Here is a 21,912-nt window from a genome sequence, read left to right as displayed (position 1 = left end):
GCCTAATATTGTGTAGGTCCCCCTTTTTGATTCCCAAAATGCCGTGAGCCATCAAGGCATGGACTCCACTAGACGCCTAAAGGTGTGCTGGGGTATCTGGCACCAACATGTTAGCAACAGATCCTTAAGTCCTGCAAGCAGTGAGGTGGGGCCTCCATATGGATCAGATTTGTTTGTGCAGCACATCCCACAGATACTTGATTGGAGAATTTGGAAGCCAAGTCAACACCTCAAACACATTGCTTTACTAAAACAATTTCTACACCATTTTTGCTTTGTGGCAGGGAGTATTATCCTGCCACAGGCATCAGGGAATACTATTTCCATGAAAGGGTGTACATGGTCTGCAACAATGCTCAGGCAGGTGGTACGTGTCAACGTACCACCTGGATAGATGGCAGGACCCAAGGTTTCCCAGCAGAACATTGTCCAGGGCATCACACCGCCTCTACTGGCTTGCCTTTTTCCCATAATAAGTCCTTGTGCCAGGTGTTCCCCAGATAAGTGCAGTAATCAGTGAGCCTTGGCCAATCATGACCCAGTCGCTGGTTCGCCACTGTTCCTTTCTTGGACCACTTTTGACCGACACTGTCCACTGAAGTCTGGGAACACCTAACAAGAACTGCAGTTTTAGAGATGCTCTGACCCAGTTGCCTAGCCTTCATAATTTGTCCCATTTTTCCTGCTTCTAACACATCAACTTTGAGGACGCAATGTTCACTTTCTCCCTAGTATGTCCCACAAATAAACAGGTTCTGTGATGAAGAGAAAATCACTGTTATTCAGTGTCAGTGATATATTGTTATGATCATATTGTTATGCCCAATCAGTGGTTCAGCTACTGCCCTCTAAGAATCTATAGTATTTATAACCAATATAGTGATATAGTTAGCCAAGTTGTAAGTGTGGGTCACACATGAGCTGATGCAATCTAAAGATAATGACTACAGCAATGGAAAACTGACAAAATGTGATGCTGGAATACTCAACAGAGCTCACTGTGAACATTCTGTCAAAGAAATGCTCCCTAAAAATTCCAGTCCAAAGAGTGTCTTTTGTGGATTTCGTAAGCAGTGTTTCAGTAACTAGATCTCACATTTTTGTTTTTATTATATTCAAAACACACTTATTTTCCTGCCTAGAGCCCCACAAACAAAATTTAACTTACTTTTATTATATTGAAGTATACTATATATTATATTGAGGGCGCAGCAGAAATATAAGTTCTCATAAAAGTTTGAAGATGTTTTTAAATGACTGAATGAATCAACCCTTTATGGACTTCAGTAATAAAGGAGTGCACATATTTCACAATCAGAAATATTTGAAAAACAGCTTCGCTCAACAAAGTGTAATCAATGCAAAGACTGTATATTGAAAAGGACACACCAGTTTGTTAGTAAAGTTATATTAAGAGGAGGACTTTGGCAGTTTCTTGAAACTGGGTGCTCCAAAGGACTGATGAATATTATTGAGAAATGCAGCATGCTCATAATGTAGCACCATGGAAATCTCAAAGTAGGCAAAACCTAAACCGTGCCTTGCTTTCTAATTGATTCTTAAATAATGGCAGTTACAAGATCAACCTCATCTAATATTCAGCATTACTTGAACCTAGGGACTGTTTAATTAGGTCAAAGTTCAAGTAAGCAGAAGAGTCATTTTTCTTATATATTTCTATTTCTATAATTTCACTTCTTTTTTGCCAGCAGAGGAATCCTGGTCAGTAGAAAGAATACAGGTTTAAGATAGATCTGCATTATTGTTACTTTTTAGGTCTGGAAGCCACTTCCATCTTTTGATATGCAGCCTATAAATCAATGCCACAATGTTTGGTGACTGCATTGTCCAGTTTATAGTTATGGACGCCTTATAAAGTGTTTTCTGTGTGCACAAGAGCGCTCCAGGTAGAAACCAGCTGCTTGTTCCTTTCTTAGAAGATGTGGTTCAGTTGAAGCGAGCGGCTGATTAGTAGGTGATTCCCAAATAAGGCAAGATGAGCAAAAAACAAGATGACTCGTATAGATCAGTCTCAGAGCAATTTCCCTCAAATAACCCATTTCTCTCTTTCTGCTACTGGCAGGATCGGTGATAAGCTGACCAGACTGTGCTTCTCGCTCTGCTACACCTCCAATCATTAAATACCAGAGGAAGCTGTAATGGAATACTTCATAAAAATGGTGAAGTCTGTGTGCATGAAGTCTCTGAAAATTGCAGCGCTGATCTTGGATCACTAGTTGGGTCGCATTACTGCATTTCGCTGTAACTCGGGAGACAATCTGTGTGACGCCAAGATACTTAATGAAAATTGTCAGTTTTACTCACAGAATCAATAACTCCAGTTTTCACCTCGAGAATAACACATAATAGGATGCACTGTGAGTACATCAAGGCAATCTTTTCACAATCTCCCATTGCTGCAGCACTACTTTGCATGAATTACAGTAAAATCTGGGGTTATGCACGCAGATAGGCCCCAAGCTGTTAGCCTGTTTTTCTCAAAGGTTTCAGTGAGAGAAAAGGAGAGAGGCAGGAGGAGGGGGAGGAGGGGAAAGAGGAAGAGGGGAGGTAGAGAGGAAGTCCTGGGGGGGGAGCCTTGCACTTGCTGCAAGACTATTTCTTTTTTAACTCATTCAAAATGGAAATAATAAAAAGTCATAATAGGAAGGAAAAGAACTTTGATCAAGAGAGGGAAAAAAAGTTTAGTGAAACTTTATATTGTTCATTTTTTAAAGTTTTAATTTGGCACATGGCACAATCAGCATGTATGCATCTGGTATACATAAATAAATATTAAATATTTTATACATAAATATACATATAGAGCTCCTACAAAGACACCTGGAGAGGTCTTGGCTTGGTATGTTTCAAATCACAACAATACAAAGAAACTAATTGCGTTGGTGCTTTTCAGTCTAAAGAGAGTTTTAAATATTTGTTGTTGTTTTTTTTAAGTGGGAAATATATCTTCATAGAAGCCCTATACATACATGTATGTATGCCCATATTTATATATATATATTCAAAGAAATACAAGTGTGCACTGATGTAGGTTTATTCAGTGCAAACAGGCCACTGTCTGCTTTCGAAGAGGAACTCTTACAAAGTCAATGGAATCATGTCAGTTAGTTCAGTTGAATCTTTAGCTATTTTTTTTCTCTTACACATAAAATAATAGATTTATTTTGTAATCTTTAAGCAAAAAATTAGACATATATAACTTTAAAAATAACAAAAGTGCTATTTTGCAAAGACAGACACCCAGAGACGCAGCAGAAACACTACTGGTGGATGAACCGAAATCAACAACATGGGAAGGTACTCAGCCCCCAACACCCCGTCCCCCCACCCATAACCACACAATATAACCTACAAAAAAAAAAAAAAGGTGCACGGACCCACACACACACACTCACTTGCTCGCACACTTTCGTTCTCACACGCGCACACACCCGTTCTCGCTCTCTCGCAACTCTTGAGCTTGCAAGTTCCGACAATGTGTCTCTTCCTTTATCTCACGCTCCTGACCGCGCTTGCACGCAAAGGAATGAGAAATCATGTTCACATGCACACAAACACACAGGTGCTCTAAGCAGCATGTGCACGTGCACACCTCGTGGAGATAATATCGGATAGCTTGAACAGATAAATTGGCTGTAAAAGATGCACTTTTCTCTTAACGAAACAATCACAGTAACATAGTGTTTATCTCTGCCTTCTCATCTCTCGGCAAGAGCTGTCCCAGACAAATCATTTCTATATGAGCTTGAAAAAAAAAGAAAAGGAAAAAACACCATTTGGGTGGCTGTTGTGTTGATACGCAACAGAAAAAAAAAAAAGAATGAGTTGCCCAAAATGGATTTTAAAAATCTCTACATCTGCATTTCCTCTAGATTCCCATCCTGGATTCAGTCTCTCATCTTTGAGTCTCAACTGTTTGCAACACACCCCACATGGAATAGTCTCGGGGAATAGAAATAATGACAAAAAAACCCAACAACAACAAGCTTTTTGTAAGGCATTGAAACGTAAAACAAAACAAAGAAGCAATTAAAAACATTTCGTGAATATCGACGTAGAGGCCATTGTTCTAGACGTGTCTCCCGCAGGAGGAAAAGGGATGGGAAATAAAAAGCACTACTCTTTGTTTTTTGTTTTTTTTGTTATGAATTCAAGAAAAAAAGAAACTGTTGATATCTCCTCAGTCTGCTTAAAAAGGCTTTTAAAATGATTATTTTAGAAAAAAACACTGCAGAAAGACCCCGCAACCCCCCTTCTCTCCTGGTCGGGAGAAGGGAAGCAGTTTGATTTTGGCAGCTCTGCACAACTTGACATCCACGGAGAGCTCTCAGCAACTCTCCTCGTAGTAAAAGTCGTGTTAAATCTCCTCACGTTTTAATCTGACTGATGCCCTTCCCCTCCTCTCCCACCCCCCCTCATGGCCCTCCCCCTCCCTGTGATATTTATAAAACACAATCCTCTCCTCCATTCGTTCATCCGGACCGCTCCTCCTCTTCCACCCCTGCACCGCCGCCTCTTCCTCCCCTCCCCGTTTTTCGCCGGCTGCCCCATGCCTCCTTAAAGCTATACGCGGGTGGTTGAGTGAGAGTGAGGCAGGCCGGTGGAGTTGAAGCCAGTTGTGAAAGTGTTGTAGGGGTGCAGGTTGGGCATGCCTACCAAGGAATTGGGGATCATGGTGATGGTGTTGGGGGTCATCAGGGGGATGTCGTCCGGAGAGCGCCGGAGTGTGAGCGTGTAGTCGGGCAGCGAGGCCAGGCGCAGTGCCCCCTCATTGCTGTTCCCAGCCTCACACTCATGGTGCGTCTGGTTCATCTGCAATGACATGATCTCCTCCTCCGGCGCGTGGTGGCCAATGTCGTTGGATGTGGTCTGCCGCTGCGGGCTGGGCTGCCCGTGGCCGGAGTCCTGCCGCCGCTTGTCCTTGCGGTAGTAGAGGGCTGCGAAGGCCAGGACGTTGAGGAACAGCAGCGAGGCCCCAACAGCGATAGTGACGCTGAGCTCTGTAGAATAATCCCGAGGGTTCTCTACAACCAGCGGCCTTGTCTCCTCATCATCGCCCCAGGAGTCTTTGTCCTCACTGTTGTAGGCCGGGGACATAGGTGGCCTCTTGGTGTTGAATGGCCAGTTTTTCCCATTGGGCCTTTTGGTGGACAGTGTGTTCTGCGTGGTCTCTGGGGGCGGCACTTTAGTGGTGGTGGAGGTGTAGTGGAACATATCGTGGAGGTTGTACAAATGGGGCACTAGGTGTTTCCAGAAGGCCACTTTGGTGGCACGGTAGTGATCGCGCACACGTGGCTTCAGGCCAATATGCAGGTAAAGCTGATCCTGGGGGTTGTATTTGGACCAGGCCACCTCTTCGAAGCGATTGGCCTTGGTGTGGATGAACTTGGTATCTTGGGGAACTGGTTTGTTGGGATCCCTGGAGACAAGAAAGAGAGACTGTTAAATGTGATTCTAAGAGTACATTAAATTATTCAAGCTCTGACATTCATGTGGGATAGGAAACGTCCAAAAAAACTAAAAATACAAGCATGTGATTCACAGCTCATATTTTGGCGTGAAAGGGGTTCAGCTAGTGGAGAATTCATTGATTTTGCTCAGTGAAATCCACAACAGCAAAAGCACAAACTCGCATCGACCAGCCAAATCCTCCTGGTTATATTGGATTTGTGTGTGCATGCTGTTGTGTATATATATATGCTTTCTTCTTAATGAATGAGTTGAGAACGATTTCATATTATATTTTCCCAAATGTCTTTCTGCTTTTGGACACCTCTTTGAGCATAACCCCCCTCCCCTTCTCTTCTCTCTCCAGATGTTGTTCTTATTTCATTTCTAAGGCAGCCCACCTACAAAAAAACAGGGCAAAGCCTTTTAAAGTAAACACATATGAATAAGTCAGCAGGCTTTAGGGCTCGCGTCAGGAGGCATCTTGTTGTTGATAATCCAACGCTGGTGGAGCCGTTTCGCTAATTGCTTAGGGAAGGCGGCACAGTGTGCATTGGCATCCAATGTGCTGATGTAAAGTGGACCATATTAATCAAGATACTAAAGGAACTGCTTAGCCCTGTGTGTCCATATATGTGTGTGCATGCATGGATATCAGGATGTTTGCATGCATGAGAGCGAATGGATGTTTATGAGACTGAGCATGACAGACAAAAAGGAAAGAGCTTCTTCTGGATGCAGTACCTCCTGTGATCTACAGAGTTCACTGTTCCACTTTTCGGTTTTCAACATGCTGCCTCAAATGACCAGCCATTTCAATTACAGTGAAGCTATTGATTTATTGAACAAATTAACATATAGCAATCTCCGACAATCACACAACTCTTTGTTGCCGTACAATGTCAGAAGTGGGAGTTCTGCGACCCAGAATATTGCTTCTGGTAGTGATGAAAGAATTGTCCTGTAGCCACAAAAACCCAATAATTGATGTTGGAGCGGTGATGTTAAAACTTGCGCTGTTGCAAGGAGGCAAGGAGCAGTGTGACATTTCTCTAAATATCATGAAATATCCCTTTGTGGATCTGACTGCAATGTCAGTGGCAAGCAAAGATCAAATTTAGCCGGGGATTTAGGGATATAGTGGCTACAGTGTTGTGTTTTTTTCCTGTTCTTTCTTTTTTTTTTGGCACTGGCTGAAAAACCACCAAACATGGCTAAGAGAATTAACAGCCATGCCAGAAGAATTCAACCTCCATCCTCTCTCCTGTTCGTTTTTCTGCTGTCAATTTTTCTTTTTCAGATCAGTGCTTCTGGGAGAAGTGAGAGAGAGAGATAGAGAAGGAGAACGAGAAAAAAAGACAGAGAGAGGTAGAGCAAATTGAGACGGCTGGAGCTGAATTCCTTCGACCACGGCTGGTGTCAGCAGAGCGGCCCGTAAATAACCTCTTTTATTAGGCCCGTAATGATCCCCGATGAATATTGACAGGCAGACTATGATGACTTTGTAGCTGAATATCAGTAATTAAGTTTCAAAGGAGTAGGTGGTGGAGGTAAGGTCATATTGATCTCCCCGTGCGCAACATGCCAGAGAACAGGATGTCAATGGAGCCGCCTCAGACGTAGCTGTCTGCAGCCTGCGTGCTGCATGAATTCTTGCAAGAGTGCACCAGTGTGCACACACCCATGCAAGCACAGGCTCTCGCCCTCTATCTTACACACGTGCATGCGGATCGACAAGAACGATGGATATCGACACTGCTGCATTTAATGGGAATTCTTTATTTCCATAACACCATAAATACTCTTTTCTGGAAGGTCAATTTGCTGAATGGTGATGGCACAAATATTGCAACTGTCCTCTGACAGATCTCACAAAACAATCAGCATGTGCATGTGGGGAGTGCAAGGGAGTGGTGGTGCAGAGGAGTTAGAAAAGCTCTTTGGTGGCTGGCTGGCTGGTTCAGTGCAAGTGTAGATGAATAATTTAGGGAACACAAAGAAATCAATGTGGCATCTTTAGTTAATTTGATTTGCCGCATTAGAGAACAACTGGCTGCCTTATCTAATTACACACACATATGCTTGGGTAATTGTTGCAAAGTCAATAGTAAACAGGCTACATTCCTTTGAACAATTTCTACCACTGCTGCTCAACTTTGGGCTCCTGTGTGGCTTTGAAGTGCTGCCCTGAGCTGCAGAGTCACAGGGAGTGATCTGAACTCAAGCTTTACTAGTCAGTGTAGCGAGGGCAACTAGGTTACCCTGTTCGATTTGTATCAGTGGGTGCTGCTGTGCGCCGTTGTCAGATTGACTGTTTCTTGAGTGCTGTGCTGCTGTGCTCTCCATCTGTGGTAAAATAGTGCTGTAATCATTTGTTAAAGTCTCTACAGGTGCCAACCTGTCTGAACTGCATGCTCATCTTATAACAGGTCTACTGTAAAATCCAACACAATAGGCTTTAATATATTCAGCAAGAATGAAGGTGCCAGGTTTTGTTGGGAAGTGTTTTTTTAATCTTTGTTTAGCATGTATGCATGGAAAAAATAGTATGATGCTTCAGCAGATACTGTGCTTAACATGTAAAGATAATAAAGACACTTTGGGTTTTTTTTGCCTGTCCCGTTTGGATCTTTAGCCATCAGAATTGTTGTCTGAAGGCCAAGAAAGATGCCAAGCGGATTTACTTTACCAATTGGATCATCATGGCCTTGCCATATTGGTCCATTTGATTGACCTTTATTATAATTATGTATTTATTTTATTTTATTTCGGTTGTTACAGATGGGACAGACATGATTGGGGGATAGGACAGGGAGAAAGAATGAAAGAAAGAGGGAGAGAAAGAAAAATAGAGGGGAGAAGAGATGGTAAGAAAGGGGGGGAGAAAAAAAAAGTAAAACAAACAAAATACCTTGATCACGTATGGAGATAAGAAAAAACAGAAGAGAAAACAAACAAAAAAGAGCAACATAATAAATACAACACCATCACAATAAACTAACTAACAGTAGATAACAGTAGATACTAAATATTACATGTTATTGAGCAGTACGCAAGATCAACAGCGCACAATGTGCTTTGAGGTAGCAGCCAAGAAAGGTGTAGTTTGTGTCTGTGAACACCCGTGTGTACACCTGTGTGCATCAGCACGCTTATATTCAAAAGGTTTCTCCATGTAACAATCTGCTAGGGAGTGTGGGGAGCCATAGCCCCATCCCCCAGGGCATGAAGCAGGTATGGAGGAGATCCAGGACCCAGACATCCAGAGGCCCCAGAATACGAGGACCCAAGGAGGACCGCCAGGGGGGCAACCGTGCCACCCTCCTGGGAAGAGCTGAGGAGAGCCCCAAACAAGAGGTCACCCAGCAGCCATGGAGCAGAGGCCAGAGGGGGTTGCAGTGACGTGCCAACGGGTTCTGCCGGCAGCCAGCTGTGCCAGAGAGGACCGGGCCTCAGGCCCAGAGGCCAATAAATAATAATAAATAAAAAAGACACTTTAAAGGAGTTCCAGTGTCTAATTCGGATGCTAATTAGAAGTTACGCCAGTGAATTTTCACTGTCGTTAAAAAAATTAAAACATATATTAAAAAACAATTTTAACCTGTTCAAACACTTCTGGCAAGCTGATATTAAATGGGAGGGTGTGTAGCTATTCATTTGAAGTGTCTGAATAACCTCAGATTAAAGCCAAATCTTGTGATCACCAGCTCTTTTCACTTTTAAACATAACATCAGTCTGGGTACAAAACTCTGCAAAGTGCACTGTTGTCCCGTCTCACCGCATGCGTTCAGCTCTGTGGCGAATGCCTAGTGTGACTTGCATGAAGAGCCCTGGCATAATGTGATGTTTGTGGTCCTGTTGGTGCTGTCAGAGCTCCCCTGCATTAGCTGATAGCCTGCTTCCTGTCAAACCTCCCACCTAATCTGGGGATGGCCACTGAAGCTGTGGCTGGACTCCCAGGCAGAGGAGAGGGATTATTACACCCATAAAAGCAGGCGTTTTAATGGCCTTTCAGATTTCCTCTGATGTGTTCATATGGCCGTGGTAGTATAAACTATCGCCTTCATCTCCTCGTCACAACCTCCCGCCACCACCAATCTCAGTGACCTGCTGACCCCTGCTAACCTTGGCCTGTCAAGCGTATTTAAGTGTTCCCATGTGCTCTTATTTATGATTGATGGAGAATTTGGATTTCATCTCGCGACTGTCAGCCTGCGTGCCTGCATGTGCACATCTGTGTGTGTGTGATTGTACTGGATTTGGGCCACATTATGGTACAATAACCTCTTGGACTGAACAAGTGAAGCACTTAAACACAAGACATGTCACATTTCACAAAGCTGTTCACACTCTGTGGTGAGGACAATGGGCCTCTCCCGGCTGATATTAAAAGTGTTAAGCAGTTCTGCTATAAGAAGCCGTGCCACCTGGATGACAGACACGACTCTCGGCTCTGCCTACACATGTGGCAGAATGGGACCGGAGCTCATTACTTATTCCGAGCTCTATCTGCAAGCGCTGATGTAAAAGGTAGATAAGGGGGGAGAATGAATATCATTTTCTTTCTTTTTTCATTCCCGGTGTACCTCCTTCCCCTTTTCATCCTGATGTAATTTGAAGCGCTTGAATGATCATAGACCTAGCCATCACCAAATCTGAAAAGACACGTTTACGTGCCCTAAGGCGGAAGACAAGAATCTATTTTCACTGCACTCAAGGTCTCTGAATCCTGAGCTGAGTATAGCTTCTCAATTTATATATATATATATATATACTAAGGAGCATGCATTAATTCAACGGCACTGATGCTCATTTTGCTAGGCTGCAGAAAAAAAAGCTTTCTTTGGTATTGTTGTCATTGTTGCGTAACAAATTCATCCCCTACAGTTGTTTATCTCCTTACCAGGTGACGCAAAGTAAGGAACTAATTGTAATTTTCACTCCATGAGAAGGTTACCAGATCTTCTCCCCCGACACTGTGTTTGAAATTTTGAAGAAATACACTCAGTCTTATTCTGTTTGTAGACTTCGTCTTGGTTCAGTGTATGGGATGGGCTGGAGGGGGGCATCCTCAGCGCTGAACAGGCAAATTATCAGGCTGTGCTCTTTTGCCCTTCATGTGGTTGCACGGTGGGACATGGGGCTGAGTGATGCGAGGTTCATATTTAATGGCAGCCTTCGGTTCAGCAGGCTAAGTGATGCGGGGAGAGGCGCTGTGACTTTGGGGTGTGCAGAAGTGTTGGAGGACACAGCTCTGGGGCCGCTCCCTGTTATAGATGCCATTGATTTGTTTGATTAGATGAGTTGCAGCGAAGAAAAAAAAAAAACGCTTCCCCTGGCTCTCACAAAACTTTCCCTACTTTCACTTTGTCCTTTTTTTTTTGAACAATCGGGAGCTTTAAGCCACGTCTGAAGATCATTTTACATGAATAGGTTTAAGAATATTATTCATGTTTTAACCTGACAACCACTTATTCGCAGACGCATACATGCAGATCTACTTCCTCTTCTCCTCCCCTGCGGCCCTCCTCTCATTACATTCACTGCACAGCATGGACACCGATCAATGGCATCCCGGCCCCTTAACAAGCCACACCACTTCCTTACCTTCTCTAATGCAAATCAGGATATTGGCTACAAATCTCCTATCAAGTGAGTGCCTATTTAATGGAGTAGGTAGGTTGCTGTTGGGGGCTGAGCTTTTCGACAATGCCAAGCATTCAGTACTCCCGGTGCAGGTTTAGTCGGTTGGGCCTAACGAAGGAAACTGAAGAGAACCAGGGATAATCCAGACGAAGGACAAAGAGGGAGATCAGAGTTGAATGATGTAACTACTAGACAGCTGGGGTAAAAAAAAAGGAAAAAAAGGCTGAAGCTTTGCGTGAATGAGGTCAGACAGGAGAAACAGCTGATGTATGTGTGTTGTTAATCCTACAGAAGAGGAGTGTTCGATTGACAAGTAGGAGGAAAACAAAAGAAAAATCAACCAGCAGTGTTGTAAATCAGAGTGCTGGCTGTAACACTGTACCACAGACACAGTGTAGTTACTTCTGTCTACATTTGTTTAGTTGGCAGACTTTGTCACCAAACCAATCAATGGTGCATATTTTAGCTCACACTGTGATCGTAATACATGACTGTATAGAATAATGAGAGAGAGAGTGAGAGAGGAATGGGGGATCTGTGGAGGAGAATTTAAAAAAAAAACAACAACACGTGACAGCGCTCTGCTCTCTAACTACCTAGCTATACCCAGCACTGCATGTGGCAGAGCTCAGACACAGAACTGGGGAAATGAGCACAAGTCAGCAGGATAAAAACAAGTATAAAGATGGACCAACAAATTTCTAGCACTAATGATATATAATGATTGATCTTTTCCAGGCCTTTCATCATCCTGTCTTTTTCTGAAGACTTCTGCCAAAGTTTCTTTCTTTCTTTCTTTCTTTCTTTCTTTTGTGTAAAGTTGTGTCGCTGCTGTGCTCACATCAGTCGCAGTAGACTTGTGCGCGAAAAAAAAAAGAAAACCAAAGTTTTGACAATACAGTTCAGATGAAGTTGTTGTGGCAACAAAGCCCAGGCCAATTTTTGCTTGTCAATAGTAAAACAAATGTTGCAGCCAGAAAAAAAACCTCAGAGCTGAGCAAATCCCTGCGCTTCGGAAACATCTCTGACTCTTGGGAAAGAACGGCCCCATAGTGTAAACGCACACTCTAGCTCTCACAATCACACCCGCACACATGTGCGCACACACACTAAGAAGATTTGACAGTGTGCACTCTGTATGCTTTTATGCTTCACTGATGCTGATGGAGGAAAAAAAAAAGGGCATGGGAAGGGATTTGCCCTGTAAAGATGACACAAGAGAGCCAGGGACAGGAAGAGCTTTGGGGGGAATGCTGCTATGATACCCACTGTTGACATGCAGCCCAAGTGTTTCGACATCGTGTCACACATGTTCTTACAGCCGATTTAGAGACAGGGGCAGGAAGTGCAATCTGGGTCAGTTCATTATGAACATCTGGAAGGGGAGCGAGAGCTACTCTGCAGATACAGGCGAGATGGCTGTTGGACGAGCCATGAAGGCGAAGCCAATTCAGTTGGGTCTTAATTAAAAATACGTCCTCCTGAGCCAGATTGCGTTGGGTGGTGTTAGAAGAGAGTGATATCCCCTCACGTGGTCTAAATGAGAGGCACGAACTTCAGAGTCTGTGGGAAATATCTTAAATCCTCAATTCCCCCCTCCTTTAAGAGTTTATGGTAGATTCCTTTACATAGGCCTGGGTAAAATTACCCTTTAAAGCAGCACGGTGAGTTTTTATTCTGCTGGCATCTAATCCTGGGCTCTTTACCATCTGAGTGCCTAATTGTGGTTTGCCTGTAATCTTTCTATCTGGAGACAGGCCAAGGCGACACACCACAGGACAGATACCCATAACATGGTGAACACAGATCTAGAACCAGTTTATCCTCTCGCTGCTCTGCCCCTAATCTCAATCAATCAGTGACATGGAAATCTACAAAACTGACATGGGGTCAGTTGTAAAGTGCAGTTTGCTTTTTCTACTCTTGGCGCATGCCAGGGTGAAGGCTAGGTTAGGGTTACAGCAGGCTCACTGCCCACAGCGCTGTGTTGAGTCTGACTGGATATAGGCATGGCAGACATGCTGTCATCCTTCATCAGAATTAATTTCGGTGACATCACAAGATCCAAGATCAGAGACATAAGCACCATGCATTGTTAACTCGAGACCTCAAACTTCTGTTTGTCATTTAGATTAAACACATTGTCTCCTCTCATGAGACCAGATCACTTTCTTGAAATGACAAGTTAAAAAAAAAAAGAAAAAGAAAAACGAAAATCAATCTGCGCGCATCTACAAATGCAGCTTTGTGTGTGTTGACACAAAATGGCTGCCAGGCAGAGGAGACAGCTGTCCGGGCATCACTGATGGACTTCAGTGCTTTCCGACATCAGTCCATCTGCACTAGTCAGCCATTAGCAGCTCAAGGTCCTATCAGCCAGACGATTGGATGTAAATGCCACCTGATTGGACGGCAGATGATGTAGAGACAGATAAAAAAAACAGAACAAGATTTCTGATGGCATCCCATTCAGGATGGGATCAATACCCCTCTAGGAACAGGGATTGTCAAATTAAATTTAAGTTGTTAGAAATGATTACTAGTAGTCATACAAAATGGTCCGGTTTTGTGATGGGTGGTGGGGAAATTGAGCATAGTGGGGAGCAAGAGACACCCAGGGCACGAGTGATTGACTGGGCCCAGGCTTAGGGAATCAATACCGCTGAGGGCAAGAGTTTGATATGCCTCCCTGATAAGTCTTTGTGTCTTTTGGTCCCTGGTATAATAGAGCATAGATAGTATTTCCAGCCAAACACGCACACACGCAGCCACAGTACACACACATATGGACGCAAGTATACAGAAGGGCAGGCAGCCATGCACCCAAACAGGCAGCCAAGCACGAATAGCACAGCACACATTCTGCAGGAACATTTAATCTTCCTCACATTCAATATGTCTCAGGTTTTCAGACTGAGACCCAGGAAGTCGGGGCAAAAAATACCTCAGAAAAAACGTCTCTCTTGAAAAATGCCTTTTCTGTCCTATACAATCTATTGTAGAGCTTCCTTTCTCCTGCAGCTCATTTTTTGCGGCACAGAAGTCCTATTAATAGAACTGAAATAGGATTTTTTTTTTTTAAATCTGTAACCTTCTATTAATAACTTAGCAAGTTCATAATTGCATGCGCACTAGTTTAACAAATGTAAAAGTACAGTTGTTAGAAAACACAAACCAGGGGGAATGTGGAGAAGCACTGTGTTTCTGCAGGAGGAAACACAACACAAACACCTGCCTGATCTGAGATCAGAGATTAATATATCCAGTCTACCCACTGTTAAATGAGCTTCTGCATTTGTAGCTATCTGTTCATGTTCCTTATGGTTTCTTACCACTGCACAACTACTACAGATTGTGCTGGTGAGTTTATGCTTTTAAGACAGTCTATGGAGTGGTGGAAATAAGCTACCGGAGGAAGAGCGAGCACAAGAAAACCACACATAAACTATCAACAGCATCCATGCATGCATCCATCGCTCCATCGGTTCGCCCAGAACATCTTACTGAGCTGGCCTTAAGTTAAGATAACACTCTGTAACCCTCGGGGTAAAACCTCAGTCATCAATTTTAGAGAGTAAAGCTTCAGGTAAAAATGTAAGTTACTGTATACTAGGACTGCAACATATTCTTGATCAATTACTAATATATTTGTACGATTTAAATGTCCTGCTTTATCCAGCAAACAGTCACAGCAATACAAAAGAAAACATATTCACGTCTTGATCCAACAAGTGTTTTGCATTGTTTTCTTACAAAAAAAGGCTTAACAATTAAAATAACTGAAAATAACTTAAATAACAGCTAATTGATTAAATGACTGATCCTTTTATCTTTACAGTGTGCTTTTGCTGAGTAGAAAATGAGCAAACAGGAAATTGACTACTTGAGCACATAGGCATACATCAATATCAAGCTGCTACCATTATGAATACGTTTGTAATTTAAATGGCAATGGTAGCTTCCCTCTGATGGAAAACAAAAAAGTGCTCACCCAGTCTTGGCAAAGTTGGTCCAGTAGGTCATGACCACAGCACTCAGCATGACATCGTTCTTGGAGAAGTTGCAGGGAAAAAGGTCAGTGGGACCAATCATAGGAATTCCAAAAACATAGGGCACCTCATCGCCATGGGCGGCATCAGACCAGGCGGGCTTCATCAAGCTCTGGCAGTGATGGTAAAAGGCGTAGAAGTAGGTGGGCGAGCCATAGCGAGCGTGGAGATCAGCCGTAACCACCGACGGCTCGACCCACTGGTGGTCAGTAAATAAAGCCACCAGCGTTTTTCGTCTGGTCTCAGGATTGTCCCTGTCTGCCCAGTCTGTATACATGAACTTAATGGTTTCCCTAAGTGTGTCCTTGCCTTCCGGGTACCCGTAAAGACTGTCCACAAAATCGGACACAGAAAAATCAAAGTCATTTCCAGATACGCCGTCCTCTGAATCCACCACGTTCTCCACAAACCGGAGCCCTTCACCCTGGTTGACCCCCAGCATAATATCATAGTTGAGAAACTCTCCTTGCTCCATTAGGATCTCAGGGTCGTCGGGAATAACATCACCATCAATTACAGGTCCAAAGGCCACGTGGTACCTTGCAGGCTGTATGTCCTGCTCCACCAGCTCCCTGGAGCTCTTCTTCCTCAGACAGTCCACCATGTCTGATGTGTCCAGCACATTACAGCCCACCTTCTCTGCCAGGAGACGCGTATACTTGACCGGCTGATAGTTCACTGCCCAGCTGGAGAGGGCTGAGCCGCTCTGAATGATGGCTCTGTGGAACAGACCTGCACAAGGACACAAGAAGAGACAAGATGATGTTTAGTGTCGTTATTCTGAAGGATAATTCAGTTATGCACTATACTACATGATAGCAGTTAATTTCGTTGCTGCCATGATCAAAAGGGGGCTGTCTGCTACACAGTTGATAAGAATAACAAAGGCCAGACAGAAAAAGTCCTTGTTGCCATGCAGAACAATAATGGAATCACTGCCGTGATAATGAATGTGCAGATGGCCTGGTCTCGCCGACAGCTCGCAGACATGGGAAAGAATCAGCGCTCTGTCTGTCATCCTCTCTTCCCCTATCCATCTCTACGTGCCCTCTCGGAAAATGAATCAAAGCTGGCAAACAAGTCTATACCGTAAAATATATTAACGCCTTCCCTCCTGCACATGCACCACAGTTTGATTTAAGAATATATGAACCCTGTTTCCCATCCCCTCCTTGTGATAATGTTCTTTTCAAGGTAGCTTAAACTGGGTGAAGCAATTACACACAGACTTTTTGCGCTCATTATATATGCATAGCACCCCTGCATCAGTTATATGTCAGTTTTTTTCACATAGCAAAATTGAAGTCTTTCACATTTTTTCCATGTGGAAGACCACTAAATTCAACATAGTGGGTGGGTGGATTTCTATAAATAATAATAATAAAAAAAAACCCTGACTCCAGCTCACTGCATTTGCAGAAGTAGCTGCAAATTTTTAAACTGGCACTAGAACACACTGCGGTGGCAAGCAATGAAAGAAGACCAGACTGCACAGAAAAGGTCTCGCCTGCTTGTGCGCTGCAGAAATAGACACATGTTGAAACAAGAGTCAACAGATCACGCATTATACGAATCTACATGGAAGTTTGTTTCTTGTGTGTGGGTTTTGAAAAGGGGGTGGAGGTGGTTCAGAAATCAAGGCGAACGCATTTACAGTCTCACGGGGAGCTCTTGCAAATTAAATTACATTTTAGCTGCACTGATGTATGAAGGAAATCTGAAATGACTGTTCATCAAGGAACAAATCCAAAACAACAAACATAATTTCCTTAGAAATAATTGGAAAATTTGAGAAGAGTGAAGGTAAAACGACATGCACCCCCCTCCACACACCTAGTGTCAGTTAGGCCTCCCTCATATCACCGGCAGCGCCCTGTCCTCGACAGCACCACTCATCTGCACTCCAGATATGGTTTTCGAAAATCACAAGTGCTATTTTACTGATCTCAGAGAAAATCAGAGGCAAAGCTCCTACCACTTGACCATGCCGCTTTATTGCTCACGGCGCTATCATTGCCGGAGTCAAGGAATTCCAGTGAACTCATGATATTGAAAGCCACAGCAGAAGAAATACTCCTGAAATGGCATGCATTAAAAAAAATGTCATTAGACATCCCACACTGAAGCCAAAAAGACTAGCAGAGAAACATACAGGCACGCAGACTCAGTTTGTGATTTTTCAGCGTCAGTGTGGGTGGCTGTGCTGAAATCTTTGTGTTTATGAGGTAAACAGCAGACTTAAGTGCCAGATATATCACTTTGGTAGTCTTAATCAGAGGCGGCAGGGGGTTTATTTCTTCTTGGCGAAGACGGAGTGTTTATTTACAGAGCTATTTACATTTATTTGTTCTCAAGTAGTAAGTAGAATTAATGTGTCTGGGTGAGTGAACTGTAAAGCGTTTCTGTTGTGAGTCTGTTCACTAGTATATGATGCATTTTAATGTTTATTTCAAGAGCTGATCTATTCTATTTTTCTACTTGTCTGAATATAAGTTTTTGACTTAATCCCCCGTGCCACACTGTCATTTTTGATGTCTTTGTTTTTCTGTCTACGTGGATAAGACCTTCCGCCTTCAGTGGCGCTGGCCTCACAGTGCCCCTTGAACTGAGCTGTGGTTGTGCATCTCCGCAGGACGGTGGCCTGTGCTGTGTCCCACGGAGCGGAAGCAGATGTCGAGGGCTTCGCCCACTTGAAAGCATTAGAGGGGCAGTCGCAAGATGAAAGATGGCCGCTTGGAGGCTGAGAGAGGGTAGGGGGTGGGCTGGGGCTTAATCCTGCCATCCCTCCCTCCTCTTCTTCCTCCTCCTCTCCTCTCCACTCGCCTTCCCCTCCCCTCACTCTTTAGTGGTATTGCCTCTCTTCACATCTCAACTCTGATTGCGCTGTTCAAATAGAGCCAGTCATGGTGCAGGAAGTCTGTCCTGAATCCCAATGCCGCCAGCCATACCACAGCCACTTTTTGAATGTCTTTGATCAGAAGTTGCTGTAGGAAAACGTTTGCCAGCGCACAGGTTCCTGTGATTGCCAAGGCGATTTGACAGACATACGTATATCAAATCCGTTTGCAGTAATTGGAGAGAGCTGCTTGAGTGTACCTTGGCTGGGTCCCATGTCCAGATACACCCCAACCAACCAACAGATGGCCAGCTGCTGAGGAAGCTACAGCCAGGTTGACACTCCTGGATTTATCTCCTGCTTTGGTTGATGAAAAGAAGGACGAATGAACAAGGTTTTACTATTGTTTTGTCAGGAAACATATAAATCCAGCACTCAAGAGCTGTCACTGGGCCGATAAATATGTATTAGAGCTGTGTGTGATGAGCCCCACTGTGGTCGGAAGCTCACTGGGGAAGGTCAAAGAGAGAGGAGAGAAGTGCACAGGCTTTATCACCCACTGAGGGAATCCACTAATTATCCACACTGGGACGAGGATGTCTGCATATGTGAGAGCACACTTGTGCGTTTGCATGTGTGTGTACGTGCATCCACGCATGTTTTTGCTGACTTTGATTGATAAAGCAAAGAGATGGGCCTGTCGATGGATAGAGCAACCGTTGACAGGCATCATCATGATGGGAATTAACCATTTGTGACACCGTTTTGTCTCTAGTATCTACTCTGACACCTGCGGAGGCAGTGATTCCTTACGCGCCATCCGGGTGAATTAAACAGAAAGTGCACGAACGCACGCGCAGCATTAATATCCACCAAGTTTTATTTTGTAAAAGCAACAGATAGCCTGATTATTATCTGCCTGTGTTTGACATGCGAGGACCCGACACCCAAACTGTGAGCAGATCCATCAAACTATAGCATTGCTGGCAGATTGAGGTCACGCTGAATTATGACTGGAGCTGCAAGGTAATCACTCATTGGGCCCCTGCTAAAATGCTGTTGTGTCGCCCCGCAGCCGCCTCTGCGCTGTGGTTTTCTGACCTCGACCGCGTTGCCCCCCCCCCTACACTTCATCCTCGCTAGACTCCCGTTAAACAGGCGTGTAGTTCAGGCCCCGTATTGGTTGAGTGGCTTGTGGAGATAATTCACTGATGATAAGAAAGAAAGAGCTTGACCTTGGGGCCAATGATGACCATCGCATCGGTTGGAGAGCCACACACACTAAAACACACCCACAGGCTCAGACAAGTTTAAACATTGTTTTGACAATAACAATATGGATAACGTGCTGATACTAATGAGCAAATCCTGCATCAGTGGAGAGAGTAGCATGACGTGGTTGTACTTTGGATCACTGTGATGTATTATGCGGCAGCTACGGGCATGTGTGAGAGTTCAGTCTGTGTTAATGGACAAGGATGCTATGCTGGTGCCAGTTAGTGCGATAAATGACTGTACTCTGTAATCTGGAACAGCTGGCAAAATGCACTCAAGCGTCAGTGGTGAGTTTCATCAGTCTGCGGCGCCGTGATGTTTTTAACGGCAAAATCCATCCCACAGAACCGCTCCAAATGCCATCCGCACAAACAACAAGGAAAAGAAAAAAACAAAGAACACCTTCGTAAGTTTGGACCGGCTAGGTCTCATTTCATAGGTCAGCGATTCATTTTTCCTTCCAATATTCCTACACGACTTTCAAAGCTATTATGGACAAAAATATGCAAGGCAGCAAAATGTTATCAAAACTCTTCTCCAACACATAAAAGCCATCGCAGGGGAGAAATAACGTAGCCATGGGGACATGTATTTCTCGCTCCTTTTTCTCCTCGCTAACAACTTGTTTTTTTTTGCTTGCTTCAATCCATCCCCTGCTCTGGTTTTCCTCCCTCTCTGTTGCATTCACGCAGTCTCCTTTTCTGAGGGACCACGCTGAGTCCTTCCCTGCTGATTATTAGACATAAGCTTGCGTTCAGCGGAGCTTGAATCCTCTGAGCCATCTTACCTCCACCATCTCATCACTGTAAGCAAATCTCCACAGACCCGTGGACTTTGCAGAGCCCCCCCTCTGTTGAAAGCATTTCTCTCCGTCTACAGCCAAACTAGGCTAGCACAGTAGTTGGACACAGTAAGTGTTGTTCTGCCTCTCTTGCTGCATTTCACTCAGTCGGTAGTGTTGTTATCTTCTTCCAGGAATCCACAGTGTTAGTGTCTTTTTTTCCCTTTTTTTTTTCTTTTAAATTAACTACGGGAATAAATGAAGTGAACTTAATGCAAATAATCGCATGTGAAATATTTAAAGCCAGGTGGGAGACCATAAAATCTGTCAAATTATCTATCCTTGGCCGGTTGCAGTTAAAGCTGTTGTCTCCATGGCTACAGCTTACAGGCAGCATCCACTTAAACACAAGTGCCTCTGGTCTGATCATGCATTAGTCCATGGGTAATTTCACATCGGTATGGCAGCCCCGAAACAACACCTACATTGTTTTTTCTGTTCCATTAAAATTTCCACCCAACACTAAACTTGTCAACTTCAAAATGACACTGACAGAATCAACATCCGAGCAAAATGACTTCTAGGACAGCAGCGTCTTTGAAAATACTTTCTGCATTCCCTTAGGCTGCAAGGACATTTTTTAAAGGGACAGTTCAGCCCAAACTGAATGTCCATATTTTTTCTCTGGCATGTAGTGCTGCTTTAGATTGTTTGGCGTGACAAAAAAAGCAGGGAACAACTTTGAAAGTTTGGACTGGCTAACTTGCATTTTACAGTATAGATCAGTGATTCATTTTTTCTTCCAGTGCTCTACTTTGGGTGGCTGAGTCTCAGGAGGTACGGTAGGGCTTTGGGAGGTTGGTGGTTCAATCCCTAGCTGCTCCAGTCTGCATGCCAAAGTATCTCTGAAGATATTGAACTGTTGCTCTAAGTGCAACAGGAGTGAATTTAAAGCACTCAGACGTGGAAAAACGTGTTTGTGAATGAGGCACGTTGAGTGCTAGAGTAGAAAAGTGGCATATACGAAACATTTACATGACTTTAAAAGCTGTTACGGACAAGGTGGATTTATCCATCTAGATTGTTTGGGGTGAGGTGGCCTTAGTCTTAGACCACCAACAAATACATTTGAAAGCTTCTCTTTCCAGATGTCATGATGAGGTCAGTCAAAAAATTCCACAAGCCTTATTGTGAGCATGTATCCATGAATCGTTCCTTTCCTATTTCCTACCAAGACACAGCTCCTCACCCATTTACTGTGGAAAGGGAGGCAAGGAACTACCATCAATGAGAGACTTGCGCTCATGACAGTGAGACATGATGTAAACGTTAATGGTTTCACCTCCAGGCTGAGCTGCAGTAGGTGCACACATCCTTTGACTCTTGGATGGAGACCGGTGTAAAGAACATACCTCTTGCATAAACAAAAAATGCACCAAGATTTTTGGAATTTAAAACAAATAATTGTGTCATCATTTATGTAAAGGAATCTTCAAAAAACATGTGTTTGGTGCTGTGTTTTTCCACTAACATAATAAGGCGATAAGGAGTTTGCATGCTCTCCCGGTGTTTGCGTGGGTCCTCTCCAGGTACTCTGGCTTCCTCCCACAATCCAAAGACATGCAGTTAGTAGCGTTAGGTGAATTGGTGATTCTAATTTGCTTATAAGTGTGGATGTGAGAGCGAATGGTTTTCTGTCTCTCTGTGTTAGCCCTGCGACAGACTGGAGATCTGTTTAGGGAGTACTCCACCTCTCACACTATGGTAGCTGGCTACAGCCCCCCTGTGACCTGGGTAAGGGTAAGCAGAAGAGAATGGATGGACAACAAGGCAAGTTCTATCTAGCTACTTTATT

General features: G+C 43.8%; 1 protein-coding gene across 3 annotated transcripts in view; it reads right to left on the bottom strand.

Annotated features, from left to right (window-relative positions):
• Window positions 1-4,422: 4,422 nt before the first annotated feature.
• The window catches only part of nlgn3a (neuroligin 3a), a 137,173-nt gene continuing 119,683 nt past the window's right edge, over window positions 4,423-21,912 (bottom strand). For 2 of the 3 annotated variants that reach the window (XM_005921295.2, XM_042228974.1), the window contains 2 exons: window positions 15,108-15,897; window positions 4,423-5,440 (listed from right to left, as the gene is read on the bottom strand). In XM_005921295.2, the coding sequence (XP_005921357.1) occupies window positions 4,585-5,440; window positions 15,108-15,897 (1,646 nt within the window). In that variant the 3' untranslated portion in view covers window positions 4,423-4,584. The remainder of the gene's footprint in view (window positions 5,441-15,107; window positions 15,898-21,912) is intronic. The other variant, XM_005921296.2, reaches the window with a different exon arrangement.

This window comes from Haplochromis burtoni, unplaced genomic scaffold, assembly GCF_018398535.1.
Source record: "Haplochromis burtoni strain Fernald_Lab_line unplaced genomic scaffold, NCSU_Asbu1 Contig_10, whole genome shotgun sequence".
In the NCBI taxonomy this organism is placed as follows: Eukaryota; Metazoa; Chordata; class Actinopteri; order Cichliformes; family Cichlidae; genus Haplochromis; species Haplochromis burtoni.
The sequence above is the reverse complement of the archived record's forward strand: the minus strand, read 5'-3'. Positions and strand labels throughout refer to the sequence as shown.